This window comes from Bolinopsis microptera, chromosome 13 (genome assembly GCF_026151205.1).
Source record: "Bolinopsis microptera isolate Bmic1 chromosome 13, MBARI_Bmic_1.0, whole genome shotgun sequence".
In the NCBI taxonomy this organism is placed as follows: Eukaryota; Metazoa; Ctenophora; class Tentaculata; order Lobata; family Bolinopsidae; genus Bolinopsis; species Bolinopsis microptera.
This window is the reverse complement of record NC_087084.1, coordinates 13,656,780-13,672,978: the sequence shown is the minus strand read 5'-3', so window position 1 is coordinate 13,672,978 and position 16,199 is coordinate 13,656,780. Positions and strand designations below refer to the sequence as shown.

Here is a 16,199-nt window from a genome sequence, read left to right as displayed (position 1 = left end):
CACACCATCCGCCAGCCAAACAAAACAACGCTGGGTATAAAAACTGTTTTCATCATTTCAAAACTATTGTTTGATTCGTATTTGAAACATCTTGTCGAATTGTTGAAAACTCCTTTGCCTTATTATTGTGTTGCCTTGTCGTCTTTCTGTATTGATAATCGTATCGTAGTTCTTCAACTGAAGTTACCAGTCTCGTCAGGACGTCAGGTATGTGCCTAATATTTAGTAAATTTCAGCCACCGGTCTCCCGTGACTGGTTGTGCTGTGTTTAAATAATTTAGGTTGTTCAAAGAGACGTATTATTTATTTTTTTTTATAAATTTTAGGCTCATTTTGAAATGATACGGATTGTAGTCTGTAATGTTAAATTAAATTTAATGGATTAAAGATAAAGACAAATCGTATGTTTATATTTTCCTGTCTAGGTTAACAGAGACGAATAAAAATATAAACAAACAAAAGTTGTATGGAAATTAGCGATTCATCAGAAGCGGAACAGGTTAGTTATCTGCATAATTTCGGCACAACTAAAATTTCGTATTACATTCTATTACGAGACTTTTCCTTAAAAGGGGTCCAATGAATGAAAATCAGTTGTATTTCATAAAATTACAGGACGAAATAGTATTGTCAGAAATCAACTTCAAGCACTTATTTATCTTAATGAAAAATTAATTAAATTTTGTACCATGTTTGTCAGGCACCTAAAAGACGCCTAGTCGAGTGCGACCTGTGTGGTGGTATCAAGCGAGCAGACAAGCTCGAATCCCACCGAAATGGTCGTAAATGTCGAAAGTTCTGTGACTTTTGCGGAGCATCTGTTCAATCATCTCAATACCAAGAACATAGAGTTGAGCATACAATGAACTTAAACTTCGATCATGATACTTCTATGACTGAAGACCATATTTCTAGTATCCCAATGGAAGAAGAAAATCACGCAAACAGTGAAGATGATCAAGATATTTTGGACATTTATAAAGACTATGCCAAACATATAAACACGTTTGTTAGCCGTGGATCTATAAGGACGATACACAACTTCAAGATTGTTCAATTATCATCTTTAGAGCTGGCTCACTACTTCCAAATTATCTTCAAAGAGCAGCGAAATGCTTTTAAATTTAACATTTCATTAGGGGTTATTTTAAGAAACCGAGTGACAGGAGAACTGGCGTACTATCGAAGCTCTCAAAACAATCAATTACTCTTTGAAGAAACGCAACTAGTACGCAACTCAAATGACAAAGAGCTGGCTTTGGACAAACTGCAGAATCTTGGTCTTATTGAAGCAGTTGATCGACCTAACAGTCAGTGGGTGTTTGTTGAAGTAACAAATGTATCATTCTATGTTTTCAAGCTTCTAGGTATTCCTATAGGTTCATTCGTCGATTTGCCTCAACATCTCTTAAGTAATAAGGGTCTATATTCTCTTGTGAAAACTTGGCATGGCCGCCCATACTCGGATAGGAAATGTTTCTTTAGGTGTCTTGCCTTACGTAATGGAAGTAAGATCGATTCATTAGAGGGGGCAGCAAAGGGTTTGCTCAAAAAATATTGTACGACTGCATCAATCATCAAATTTGAGGGAGTGACATTAGATCAACTTGAAGAGGTATCCCGTATCTTTGGAGTTTCCATCAAAGTGTATGAGCAGACTGAGGCCGGTGTAACAGATCTCATTTTCAGAAGTACACTAGAAAGAGAAAATCCATTACTTATGAACTTATTTCAGGATCACTTCAGCTACATCAAAATATTGACTTGTACTCAAAATCATTTCGGTGTCCGAAGTGTGATGCTTTATGGAGACACCATGGTCATTTCAATAGGCATCTAAAAACTTGCGAAGCTGGTGTAAAAAGGTTTTATGGTAGGGGAGCATTTGAAGTCAAAGAAAGTATTTATGAAAAACTGGAAAAGGGAGGAGTTTCTATTCCTCAAAAGTTAAGAGTGTTCCCTTTTCGGGCAACATTTGATGTTGAGTGTATGCTATGTAAGGTTTTCTCTCAAGAGGACACCGTTAAGACAAAATACACTTCAGAACACCATCTTGTTTCTGTGTCAGTGTGTAGCAATGTTCCAGGGTTTGAGGAGCCACAATGCTTTGTACTTAGTGGTGATGGGAAGCAAGAAGAACTGGTGGAACAGTTCGTAGAATACTTGAAACAGATAAGTGAGAAATCGAGCGATATTCTTAAACAAAAATTCGCAGAAGTAATCAAAAGTATAAGTGACGAAAGTTTACTCGCTCAATTCGTGTCTTACCTTGAAGAGCTCCCAGTTATCTCATTCAATGGGGCCCGTTATGATCTCAATGTTTTAAAGAAATACTTGATTCCTGTTTTAGTAAAGTCAGACTCCATTAAGTATGTAATAAAAAAAGGCTCCTCCTATATGACCATAAAAACCGCTGATTTCAAGTTCCTGGACATAATTTTCTACATAGCACCTGGCTTCAACTACGATTCCTTCTTAAAAGCATACAAAGCTGATCAACAGAAATCCTACTTTCCGTATGAGTTTTTGGATAGTTATGATAAGCTTTCCTGTAAGCAGTTTCCTGAGTACGAGGCATTTTACTCAAGTTTGAAAAATCAGAACACTTTGGAGCCGACTAAGGATCTTAAATTAAGTAACGAAGAGGCTGAATTGATCGGCCGATCTCCATCTTTTAAAGATCCCATCACAAAGAAGAAGGGAAATGTGTTGGCATGTCCCGCTACACACAGTTAATGACGATGTTTCAAGATAATGATTGGTGTATAAGAGATTACCTAGCTTTTTACAACAACTTAGACGTCGGACCATTTATTGTTGCACTTGAAAACTTGAGTGGTTATTACAAAGAACGGGGAATTGATGTTTTTAAAGAAGCCTTGAGTGGTAAGTACTACTATCCAATACAATTTTAGTAAGCTATCTAAAATAATGTAGTGCATTACTTTTCTTGGAAACTCAAAAATATTTTACTGATTTGTCTTTAGTGAAAATTGTTATATTCAATACTTTTCAAATTCTCATTTAATGAAAGGTCTTCAGTCCCAGGTGTTGCTGAAAAGCTCGCGTTTAGAACACTGAAGCAGGACGAGGTCTTCTATCTGTTCAACAAACAAAACAAAGACTTGGTTGAGTTATTTAGAAACAACAATGTCGGTGGTCCCTCTATTATATTTGATAGATATCAGGAAGTCGGTAAGTTTCATTTCACAATACATTTTTATTAGTGGTAACTATTAAATTTCTTATTTCTAGAAGTTGAGTCCATTTTTAATGACAAACATTAATAATCATGGTTAAGTAATTAACTTAAAGGTTATGTAAAAATAACGGATTTCCTTCTTGGTCAGGGGTTACAAAGATTCGACATCGAAGTGACGGATTAGACTGCAAGGCTATTGTTGGTTTCGACGCGAATGCTCTGTATTTAGGTAATAATGTTTAACAATAATAAAGATACTATTTACCATATTAATAGATTGATTAGAACTTTTTTCTTTTTGTTTTCAAGTAAAAAGAAAACAAATTTTAATATTGCCGTCACCGAAATACCAAATCATGTATTTGATTTATCAATGATTGTAACTCAAGCCTTTATTTTCCAGCATGTATGGCAGACGAAATGCCATGTGGACCGTATCTAAGGCGAAAACGGGAAGACAACTACACCAAAAAATATCCCAGTCCTTGTTCTGCTGTTTCAATTGAATGGTTAAGTTATATCGAAGACAAAGAAAAGATAAGTATAACACATGCAAGAAATGGTACTGAACACAAAATTGGACCCAAAAGGATCCCTGTCGACGGATATTGCAGGTGAACACATAAGCTTAATCCTTACGTCAGCTTTTTCTGTCAATGCATTGAAGTTTTCAAAATAGCAATAATCAATGAACCGTTATACCATAAACTGTTTATAACCATTAAATTATCGACTAACTTTATTGTGAGGTATGCTATTAACTTTAAACAGTTATTTGACCAGTAAAACTTATTTACTGTTATTATTAATAAATTATGTTTCAGGGAGACCAAAACAGTTTACCAGTTTATGGGATGTTTCTTTCACGGCTGCCCAATTTGTAAGAAAGATAATCGTGACGAGAAGAAGAACGGTTGGCTTTCATTGGATGAAAGGTTTGAGAGAACAGAAAAGACAAGCGAGTACATTACCGAAAATGGGTACAGGTTGGAAGTAAAATGGGAGTGTAAATGGAAGGAAGATAAGGCTGCCTTGTCAACAAAGTTGGTAAACAAGTACTTGTATCCATTTGAAGAGAAATACAGACTCACTCAATCAGAAATACTTACAGCAGTTGAGGCAGGAACCATATTTGGAGCTGTGGAGTGTGATATACACGTACCAGAGATACTTAAAGATAAGTTTTCTGAAATGACTCCAATTTTCAAAAATACTACGATCACAGAAAACGATATTGGGGAGCACATGCAATCATTCTTAAAAAGTCGGGATGAACATTTTAAACCAACACGTTACCTAATTGGATCAATGTTTGGGGAGAAGATACTGATCATCACCCCGCTTCTAAGGTGGTATTTACAGCAAGGATTGCTAGTTACAAAGATCTACCAGCTGATTCAGTTTAACCCAAAACGATGCTTTAAAACATTTGCCGATGAAGTATCTGATGACCGACGGGCAGGTATGTTTTTAGTTTTAGTTAACAAACAATTTGAATTATATATGAACTATTATTAGTAGACAATCACAACAAGCAGTAATGTGTTACATTACTTTAGTGAAGCATTATAAGATTCTGGATTACTAATTAATGATTTTCATCTCCTGACTTGAATCTGTAGGTGATCAAGATCCTGACAAGAAGATAGTAGCTGATACTTCTAAACTTATTGGTTAGAATTCCTTGTTTCCTAATAGAAGTTATAATACAATTTAAGTTATCTCTGATGGTATCTCTGGTAATCTTATCTTTAAAATAAGTCCGTATTTAACTTATAATCTCGGACATATCAGATTGAATCCATATATTTATGTAGTGTAATATTGTTTCAATGGATAGGTTGGCAGCACAGAGCGGTGTAATTCTACTGACACTAAATACTCAGGAAACAGCGTGTACGGTCACAGCATAATGAACAAAGAGAAACACTCAAAAGTGAAGTTTTTGGACAATGATAAGGCTTCTAAAGCTGTGAATGATCCATTTTTCATGGACTTGGAGCAATATGATGATAACACATTCGAAGTGAGTTCGACATAATTTGACTAAGATCATACTTATTATATATTACTACAATATAAGTATATAACTATTTTAAATACACATTTATAATATGATTAAAGGCACAAACAATATTATATATTTTGACTCGATTATTTCAGATACGTTCCAAGGTCAAGAAGGTCAAGTATGATTTACCATTACAACTTGGTTTCTTTGTGTATCAATATGCGAAGTTGGCCATGTTACGATTTTACTACGATGTCGTAGATAAGTTTATCGATCGCAAACGATTTTGCCTGCTTGAAATGGATACAGGTTTGTGATAAAGTATTTACTTCTATAGTCAAGGTTCGTCTAAGATTATGTTGTGGAGTCAAAACACAGATTTTTGACTCCACAAAAGTGAAAATATTTGTTCGTGTATTGAGTTTAAAATATGCTTTTTCAGACAGCCTGTACATGGCACTCAACGCTGCCACTTTGGACGAGGTTATAAAAGAGGACATGAGGGATGTCTGGTTGTTAGAAAAGACAAAGTGGTTCCCTAGGACAGATACCAAAGCTAATATTGCTTACGATAAGAGGACTCCTGGTTAGTTGCTTTGTTCAATGTTCATTTGTTGCATAAACGCACGCAAATCATTTGTTTCATTACTGTACCTCTAATTTAAGTCATGTAAATCGATTGGGGTTATAGCGGGTATTTTGTTGCATTATATAAAAATTATAGTAACTTATTTTTAAATTCAATCGTTAAATCTTAGGGCTGTTCAAAGTTGAATGGAGTGGTCACGGGTTCGTTGGATTGAATTCAAAAACGTACTTCTGCTTCCACAATGACGAGAAATTAGATAAATATAGTAGTAAAGGCATCAGTAAGCGTTGGAAGTTGACGAGAGACGATTACTTGAAAGTTCTGGAGAAAGATAACGACAAAATGGTTAGTAAAGATTCCGATGACATTACTAGTAAATTGTTGCAGACCAACAGAGGATTTATATTAAAAAACAATCAATTGCTTACATACAACACTTCAAAAGAGGGTCTGAAAAATTTCTATTGTAAACGGATTCTCCTAGCTGATGGTGTTTCGACAACTTACCTAAATATTTAAAGTTATACAAGAATACGGTTACCATTAATTTTAAACAATTTTATGTCATTAATCTATTTTTGTTTGTTATTCGATTATTTGTTTAATTGATTATTTGTTTAATTGATTTTAGCAGTAGATTAATTATTGTTTTAAACCAAACAGTAAAACATTAACAGTGTAGGATGTATGATCAATCAATAGCTAGATATGTTTATATTATTATAAAAATGTATATTTTTAAAATTAACATCCCAAACTACTTTTTTTAAGTTAATATTTTAACAAAACTTTTAGCCGTATATTATTTTTTTAAAAATGAAAGAAGCTTGCTTCACAATAATTATACCTAGCTCAGAAATGAATTTACAAAGCTCGCTTGCAGAGATCCCGCTTGCCTTTCAAGAAATCTATCAAAATCATTGGCATACAATGAATGGTTCAAAGTCAGGAAAACTGAAAGATATCTTTCATTTCCCATTACTAACGGAGACAGATTCTGAAATCGAATCGAACATCAAGAGAGTTCTTTCTTGTTATCGCAGATCGATCAAAGTTAATGTATCATTTGGATTCATTTTGAAAGAAAGGATTGATGGACAATTGAAATTTTTTCATCCCTCAAACAACAGCAAAATCTTTGAAACACCAAAAAGGATCAGTAGTAATGCAGATATCAACGCATTGCTGGAGGATGTGGAGTACAGAGACGCGATAGAATATGCAAAAACTCAGCGACCATCAACCAAATGGATCCCAATGCGCATTGTCTGCCTTCGTTTGGATATTTTCAAACTGCGATTCGAAATTTAGTCATTATCTTCAGTTGTATGTCTATTTATTAAGTATATTAAGAGTCTTATGGACTATTGACAATGAAATGATCATTTATGATAATGGACTACGAATGCTTATAAATGATAATTGAATGTAGATTTGATACATTGATGATAGCAGACAATAAATTATCTTTACGACAATGGGCTGTGTTTCATGTGTTAATCATATACCTAAATAACAATAATACCCCAAATTATGATTTCCAACTAACTGAACAAATTATTATTTTTTTAATTATAAGCCCGTAATAATAATAGTTAAAACTTTGGAAGCATAATACCGGAATTAAATATGAAAGTTGCTAATGTATCGATTCTGGTATGACGTTCACAAGATTAAATATACTGACATTAAATTATATTTTACGGATACAGATAGTTTACTTTATTGAGTTGAAACTACAGATTTGCACCAAGATTTCAAGGATATGGGACGTCACTTGGACACTAGCAGAGCGAACATTAGACTGATACGGAACGGTAGGCAACATCGCTTCCAGACTAGTAAACCTGGATTCGAGAGGTTTTGCATTTTCTCTGATAAACTGGTTGGACTAGAACTTGTTAAGCCTGTTATCGTGTTAGATAAGCCGATTTAATTAGGACTTAGGAGCAGCTATTTTAGACTTGTCTAAATTGTTAATGTATAGGTTCTGGTATGTAAAATTTCGTAATTTTATTCAATTGTGTGTCATTTCAGCTTTATTTATTATATGATTTTTAAACTGCATCAGTTTAACTTATAATTTGTTTATATTTTATTCTCTGCGATTTTAAAATGTTCACAATTGCCTTTAATTATTCCTGTGGAATTAATTTATTAGATAAAATATTCTCAACTATTCACATTTACCTTTATTTATTCCGGCGGAATTATCAGATAAAATATTCCGTGCGATTTTTAAAATGTTCACAATTGCCTTTAATTATGCCTGCGGAATTAATTTATCAGATAAAATATTCTCAACTATTCGCATTTACCTTTATTTATTCCGGCGGAATTAATTTATCAGTTAAAATATTCCGTGCGATTCTTAAAATGTTCACAATTGCCTTTAATTATTCCTGCGGAATTAATTTATCAGATAAAATATTCTCAACTATTCGCATTAACCTTTATTTATTCCGGCGGAATTTATTTATCAGATAAAATATTCCGGCGGAATTAATTTATCAGATAAAATATTCCGGCGGAATTAATTTATCAGATAAAATATTCCGGCGGAATTAATTTATCAGATAAAATATTCTCAACTATTCGCATTTACCTTTATTTATTCCGGCGGAATTTATTTATCAGATAAAATATTCCGGCGGAATTAATTTATCAGATAAAATATTCCGGCGGAATTAATTTATCAGATAAAATAATCCGGCGGAATTAATTTATCAGATAAAATATTCCGTGCGATTTTTAGAATATTCACAATTGCCTTTAATTATTCCTGCGGAATTAATTTATCAGATAAAATATTCCGTGCGATTTTTAAAATGTCCACAATTGCCTTTAATTATTCCTGCGGAAATAATTTATCAGATAAAATATTCCATGCGATTTTTAAAATGTTCACAATTGCCTTTAATTATTCCTGTGGAATTAATTTATTAGATAAAATATTCTCAACTATTCGCATTTACCTTTATTTATTCCGGCGGAATTAATTTATCAGATAAAATATTCCGTGCGATTTTAAAAATATTTACATTTGCCTTTATTTATTCTTGTGGAATTAATTTATCAGATAAAATATTCGCAACTATTCAAAGGGAATTAAGAAATGTTCGCATCTGTTCACAGGAACTTATAAATGGTCGCATCTGTTCAAAGGGAATGAATAAATGTTCGCATCTGTTCACAAGATCTTATAAATGTTCGCATCTGTTCACAGGAACTTATAACTGATCTAAGACGCTTCTAATATTTCACATGGAATTAATTTTTGTAAGATTTTATAAAATTGATAATTATTTTATAATTTTGTATGTCATCTCGTATTAACTTTGAGCAAATTAAAGAGTAAACATATTCTAATGAAACACATCTGTTCTAGATAGCCGAAATCTGTTGTTTTCTATTCTTATTCGCTCTCAAAGACCAGTTGAGAACAGATTGAGAACCGTTTCCTTTGATGTGAAGGATTATCTTCCTGTTGTACGTCACTATTGGGCTCATTAATGGCTGATTGGGATATAATCAGGGTGAATTCTTCCTGTTAACGTTATAATAACATCCTGTTAGGATTAAAATCACTGCAGTCCTCTAGGTTAATACCGTTTCCTTTGATACTAATTAGGGTTAATTTCCTGTTGTACGTCATGATTGGGCTAATTAATGGCTGATTGGGATATAATTAGGGTTAATCCTTCCTGTTAACGATTATAATAACATCCTGTTAGGATTAAAATCATCACAGCCGAGCCCTCTAGGTTAATACCGTTTCCTTTGGCATGAATTAGGGTTAATTTCCCGTTGTACGTCATGATTGGGCTAATTAATGACTGACTGGGATATAATTAGGGTTAATCCTACCTGTTAACGACTATAATAACATCCTGTTGGGGTTATAATCCCTGTGTCCCTCTAGGTTAGTACTGTTTCCTGTATCGGTTACTTTGAGAGGAAGGTTAGTTTCCTGTTGTACGTCATGATTAGAGTAATTGATGTCTAATTGGGCTATAATTAGGGTTAATACCTCCTGTTAATGTCATAATTACATCCTGTTAGGGTTATAATCCCTGTGTCCCTCTAGGTTAGTACTGTTTCCTGTATCGGTTACTTTGAGAGGAGGGTTAGTTTCCTGTTGTACGTCATTATGAGAGTAATTGATGTCTAATTGGGCTATAATTAGGGTTAATACCTCCTGTTAATGTCATAATTACATCCTGTTAGGGTTATAATCCCTGTGTCCCTCTAGGTTAGTACTGTTTCCTGTATCGGTTACTTTGAGAGGAGGGTTAGTTTCCTGTTGTACGTCATGATTAGAGTAATTGATGTCTAATTGGGCTATAATTAGGGTTAATACCTCCTGTTAATGTCAAAATTACATCCTGTTAGGGTTATAATCCCTGTGTCCCTCTAGGTTAGTACTGTTTCCTGTATCGGTTACTTTGAGAGGAGGGTTAGTTTCCTGTTGTACGTCATGATTAGAGTAATTGATGTCTAATTGGGCTATAATTAGGGTTAATACCTCCTGTTAATGTCATAATTACATCCTGTTAGGGTTATAATCCCTGTGTCCCTCTAGGTTAGTACTGTTTCCTGTATCGGCTACTTTGAGAGGAGGGTTAGTTTCCTGTTGTACGTCATGATTAGAGTAATTGATGTCTAATTGGGTTATAATTAGGGTTAATACCTCCTGTTAATGTCATAATTACATCCTGTTAGGGTTATAATCACTGCGTCCCTCTAGGTTAGTACTGTTTCCTGTATCGGTTACTTTGAGAGGAAGGGTGAGTTTCCTGTTGTACGTCATGATTAGAGTAATTGATGTCTAATTGGGCTATAATTAGGGTTAATACTTCCTGTTAGGCTGATAATCACTTCCTGTTAGGGTTATAATCACTTCCTGCCCCGGTTCGGTCCAAAATGTTGGTTGAACGGTCCCTACATTACTACTCCGCTCGACTCGTATATCACATAAGGGACGGGAGCTCATGGTAAAGCTAAGGGGGGTTCTCGTATCTAGGGATGTCAGACGTACGTGCCAAAGAAATGCAACGGGAGTGAGCCGATCTGATGTCGAGCAAGTATTCTCTGAAATAACGTACTATATACAGACAAACTTGCCTAAGCTAATGTCTATAGTTAATTATTTCGAGAAGACTTACTTTGGGTCAGTCATTGTGGACAGTGAGGTGAGGCTGCTCCCTGCATATCCCTTAAGAGTTATTAAAGAGCAGCAAGTCATTACTGACTTGTTGTAATGACTCAAATCACATGTTCTGTAAATCATAGATGGTGGATCACATCACTAATTATGCGTCACATCACTAATTATACGTCATATGATCTGACCCATAATAATAGGGGGGCCTGGAAGTCGTGCAGCCGCTGAAGCTACTAATAGTTACCTCCAGCCCTATCCTAATATTAATTTTCCCTCCAATTCTAGCTCTTTCCAGTGACTTCAACTTCATTCTAATTTGGTGAAAAATCGTGTAAAATGGTGACAAATAGTGAATGATTTTGTTTCCATTGTAAAATTTCACCATTTTCACAATTGTTCACCATTGTGACCCCCAGTTCTCTTCCGGTATTGGGATGGCCTGAGATGCTTATATCCTTTTCAGTAACCCTAACCCACTTGCACTCTGTGCCAAGGCACTATACTCGTATACTAGTTGTAGGGGGTTAGTCCTACGGGCTACGAGCCAGGGAGTGTGAATCTTAGTGATTGGCCGACATTACCCGGTTCCGGTCCGGCAAAATGCGGCAAACCGTATCCTATCTTTTCCGGTCCGCGTCCGGTGGCCAAAACCGTTGACCGGTCGGTTTCTAACCCTCTGCTCTATCCAGCGGCCACTGGAAGCCTACTATTCCAGTTCTTCTGCCAATAACTTCCTGCTCCATCCATTTGTGTTCTTCAAGTAACTTTATCATTTTCCAGCAACGACTGTTGCAATTTACTCTATCCATGTAATAGCATCAACATCCTACAATTAAAGCTCTTTAAAAATGTTCCAAAAATGATTACTTAATATGTGAAAGACCTCCAAAAGGTTGCTATAAAATTTAGATTTGTAGGATACTGGTGATAGCTAGCAGGCTAGAAGCTACAATTAGTCGAAGAGGGCAGCAACAGGGTAGATTTGGAGCCTAGAGATAACTGAAGGTTGCTAAAACCGGAATTTACTTGTCACTTGATGAGATTGAGGTCAGTAGAAAGAGCTAATATTGGAGGGAAAGGATAATATCAGAAGATAGCTAGAGCTGCAGTTAGCTAGTGCTGGAGTTTCCTAAATGAGATTGAGGTGGGTGGAAAGAGCTAGGAGGTTGTACTGACATAAAAGTGGGCATACAGGGTGAGTTGAAAATAGTGTGTAGATTGTAAATCGATAATGTTTTATGTATATTATAGTCAACGGGTATATTATAGTCAACGGGTACTGAAATGAGCTTAACTAGAGATAGCTGCCCAGCGGGTTGTTTGTGATTTCTAAGATAAGCTGAAGTACTGGTACATAAATTCGGTAGCCCAAGATAAATGCGGTAGCCCAAGATTTATTTAAAAATCATGTTTTAAAAATAAATATCTCAAAAACTATGCACCCCATACTGCTTCATGCACACCATGTACTGCTTCATAGCTTGTATAATGTATATAAATATGGCTTTTCTGCTGTTGTGGTTATCTTGAATGTCCTACAATATTCAGGAGCTGAGATGGATAGAAAAATCATATATTTGCGCCTGAGGGCAGTTTAGAAATTTTATCACAGCTAGGACAGGGTTGGACTACTAATAAAAGTGGGCACCCAAAATCAAATTATTCTAGCCCAGAATGACCTTTAGACCTTACGAAGGACACTGTGTCGAGTAAAACTTTATACATTGATGTGCCTACTTGACTTAACCTAGCTGCTAGGGAAGTTTTTTTTAAAAGGCCCATGGGTGAATATGGGTTAATGCGCTTCAGTAAATTATATCAGTTTTTCTCATTTTTATCCAAAAGTAAGTCCTGGAGAGCTTCAGCACCTTAATACTTTAATAGTGTCAATATAAACTTACATATTGCGGTAGTTTTAAGCCCAAAGTTAAGTTTCTACGGCCTTCAGAAGCTGAGATAAAAATTTCTCACATACGCGCCTAATATGAAATATGGGCGTGGTTCCCCAAGGCTGAACTAATGGCTCAACATGCCCAATTAATTGAATTAAGTTACTTATATAACCTATTTAACTTGATTCAGCAGTTTAAATACACACTAAACACCTCCCTGCTGCTAGAGTAAACAACTTCGAATTTTCCGCCAAAAATTGTGTAAATGGGCGTGGTCAGGGTGCCACTACACTTTTATTTACCCAAATTTTATTTTATTATGTTCTAGTAATACTGATGGCATCATATCAAGCCATTTAGAGACCCCCATCAAATATTATAGGCAAATTTCAATAATTTTGGGAAAATTTTCCCACGCTTTAAAAAGGGCGTGGTCACGGGTTTAAACAAACATAAAAAATTATCCACCCAAATTTTTTTTGAAGTTGAGACCCTAGGGAGCACAAATAACATCTCAAACCTTCTAAACTCGCTAAGTTGTGCCAGGTTTTGACCAGATACAGGATTAGTTTACAAAGAGTTCACATTTTGTTTTTTCAGTTGAAAGGTTCGTTCCTGCTGAGAAAGGGTCTGAAATAAATTGTTATAATATAATGTAATAGCAAAACATCAAAACTTTGTTAAATCTTTGTATAGATTTTGAATTTTGTTTAATGTTAAATACATATTTATAAATAATATGTATTTAACATTGAATAATGTTAACAAATGTTTATAAACACAAATATGTCTCACAGTGATGGAGTTTTGTTTCTTTTTCAGGGTATTCATCACTTATCAATGCCATGAAGTTCGTTTCTGTAATCTGAAATGGTGATTTTATTGCCGAGTGACACATTATTTCTGGTATTGTACATGTAATTTATGGTGATCAGCACAGTTCATGTTCAAAATTTGATCACAGTCAAGTTCAAAATAAGTTAGATAATAGCAATGTGTGTTTTAAACAGCAATCGAATTTTAGGAATTCAGCACAATAGAAGTGTTATCACGAAAAAGCACTTTAAAAAGGGTAATTTTTTACTAACCTTCAATTCTCATTGATTGGTTGAAGCTGATATCCTCTCTTTCTTCCTGTTGAACCTTCGTATAGTCTTTATACAGCATCGTCTTCGTTCCTGGAGTTGTTTAGTAATAACTTAAAATTAAATTAAATTATCATTAATTGACGATATAAAGATCTTCTCGCTTTTGCCATTTGAAAGGGAAAGCACCGGATTTCCAGTCAGTTTCTAATATTTGCTAGAAAATATCACGAAGCTATCAATGGTGTATGTTATTACAATTAACTAGATTCTACGTATTAATTATAGGTACGTACCTTAATTGTAGCTGCTGATAAACGCTGAAAGTAGGTTTAAAAACGAAGGCAAATAAGTTTGCTTTTCTAAGGTTGTTATATATTAGGGCTGTATAAACTTCAGCAGTTCAAAACTAATTACAACACTTAACTACGAATCTATTACATTTATTGAGTATTATGTATCGCGATGGAAATATTTTAAGCGGGTAATATTATCCTGTCCAAACTCAGGATACATAACATGAAGACTTTGTTGTAAATTTGTATGAGAAGTATGGCGGCCGAGATGGCTCACCAAAATTTTCACTGAAAATTTTGAATTAAAAAATTAATTAATATCGTTTTTAAAATCAAAATCAATATCGTTTTTAAAATCAAAATCAATATCTTTTTTAAAATCAAAACCAATATCGTTTTCAAACTCAAAATCAAAATCAATATCGTTTTCAAAATCAAACTCAAAATCGTTTTAAAAATGAGAATCGTTTTCAACTTCAATATGAAAATCGTTTTTTATTTAAATTTTAAAATCATTTTACAAATCAAATTCAAAATCGTTTTTATTTTGCGATTAATTGTATAATTAATTTTTTAATTCAAAATTTTCAGTGAAAATTTTGGTGAGTCATCTCGGCCGCCATAGAGAAGTATTAATATGAGCCTAATAACTTAATATTGTTAAAATTTTTTGGATGTTGATTGAGCAGTTTTTTGAAAGATTTCGACGAATAGAGTAATCCTCCGCTTTTTGTACTTACTGCTCACAGCTCATAACATGGTCAACAAAGGATTCACATCTTTGCAGTTGAAAGGTTTGTTCCTACTGAGTAAGGGTCTGAAATAAATTGTTATAATATGATATAATAGCAATACATCAAACCTTTGTTAAATCTTTGAATAGATTTTGAATTTAATTTAATGTTAAATACATATTTACAAATAATATGTATTTAACATTGAATAATGTTTATGAATGTTTAAAAACACAAATGTGTCTCACAGTGATGGAGTTATGTGTCTTTTTTCAGGGTATTCATCACTTATCAATGCCATGAAGCTCGTTTCTGTAATCCGTATTCTGAAATGGTGATTTTATTGCCAAGTGACACATTATTTCTGGTATTGTACATGTAATTTATGGTGATCAGCACAGTTCATGTTCAAAATGTAAAATGTTGGTCACAATTAAATTGAAATTAATTTAGATAATATTAAACAGCAATTGAATTTTGGGAATTCAACACAATAGGAGTGTTGCAGTATATGATGAAAAAAAACAAACACTTTAAGTGGACATTTTTCTTACTGACCTTGAATTCTCATAAATTAATTGGAGCTGATATTCTCTCAGTTTCTTCCTGTTCATCTCTATTCTGTCGACATTCGTATAGACTTTATACATCGTCGTCATTGTTCCTGGGGTTGTTAATTAATAACTTGAGATAGAAGTATATTATCATTAGACCTTATTAAGATCTTCTGGTTTTTGTCATTTGAAATGGAAATCACCGGATGTGCGGTTAGTTTCTAATATTTACTAAACTATATCATCAAGGGTTTATGTTGTAACATTGAGCTGGATTCTACGTACATCTCACGATTGTATTAAGTGTTTTAGTTTAAATTTAATGTATTTATGCAACAAAGTGTTTTACTATGTTTTAATGAAAATGCATTCTTTGTTAAATTTTTGAATTTAAATTGATTTTACATTTTATTTTGCTTTGTCAAATGCTGTTGTGTTGAGATGTAAGAGCAGGTTACCTCGATAACTTTTCTGGGGACTTATGGGTTCTGGGTTTCTGCTGTCATACTTTTCCACCCAGAAAACTCAAACATACATTTTCTTATTTGGATATCTAAGTTAGATTGCAGTATCATCTAAGCTATTTGTCATAGCCCATCAACTGTAACATTAAATTAAATCAGTTTTCTATAGTAATATAACCATTAACCAACTCTCCCCCTTACGACATTA

General features: G+C 34.1%; 1 protein-coding gene and 2 long non-coding RNA genes across 3 annotated transcripts; 1 reads left to right on the top strand and 2 right to left on the bottom strand.

Moving 5' to 3' along the window:
* Positions 1–55: 55 nt before the first annotated feature.
* Positions 56–5,850, top strand: LOC134825576 (uncharacterized). The gene is made up of 11 exons (XM_063837807.1): positions 56–207; positions 426–499; positions 701–2,886; positions 3,043–3,195; positions 3,351–3,431; positions 3,606–3,816; positions 4,027–4,664; positions 4,825–4,875; positions 5,089–5,228; positions 5,366–5,522; positions 5,656–5,850. Exons 3-11 carry the CDS (start codon positions 2,715–2,717, stop codon positions 5,802–5,804), a joined length of 1,752 nt encoding a protein of 583 aa, XP_063693877.1. The 5' UTR covers positions 56–207; positions 426–499; positions 701–2,714; the 3' UTR covers positions 5,805–5,850.
* A 7,576-nt stretch (positions 5,851–13,426) lies between these two features.
* LOC134825220 (uncharacterized) lies at positions 13,427–14,489 on the bottom strand. Its single transcript, XR_010161510.1, has 3 exons — positions 13,947–14,489; positions 13,654–13,723; positions 13,427–13,488 (listed from the first exon to the last, which is right to left on the bottom strand). It is a non-coding gene; the product is annotated as an uncharacterized LOC134825220 (long non-coding RNA).
* Positions 14,490–14,854: 365 nt separating this feature from the next.
* On the bottom strand, positions 14,855–16,199 carry LOC134825222 (uncharacterized). The gene is made up of 3 exons (XR_010161513.1): positions 15,532–16,199; positions 15,222–15,299; positions 14,855–15,056 (listed from the first exon to the last, which is right to left on the bottom strand). It is a non-coding gene; the product is annotated as an uncharacterized LOC134825222 (long non-coding RNA).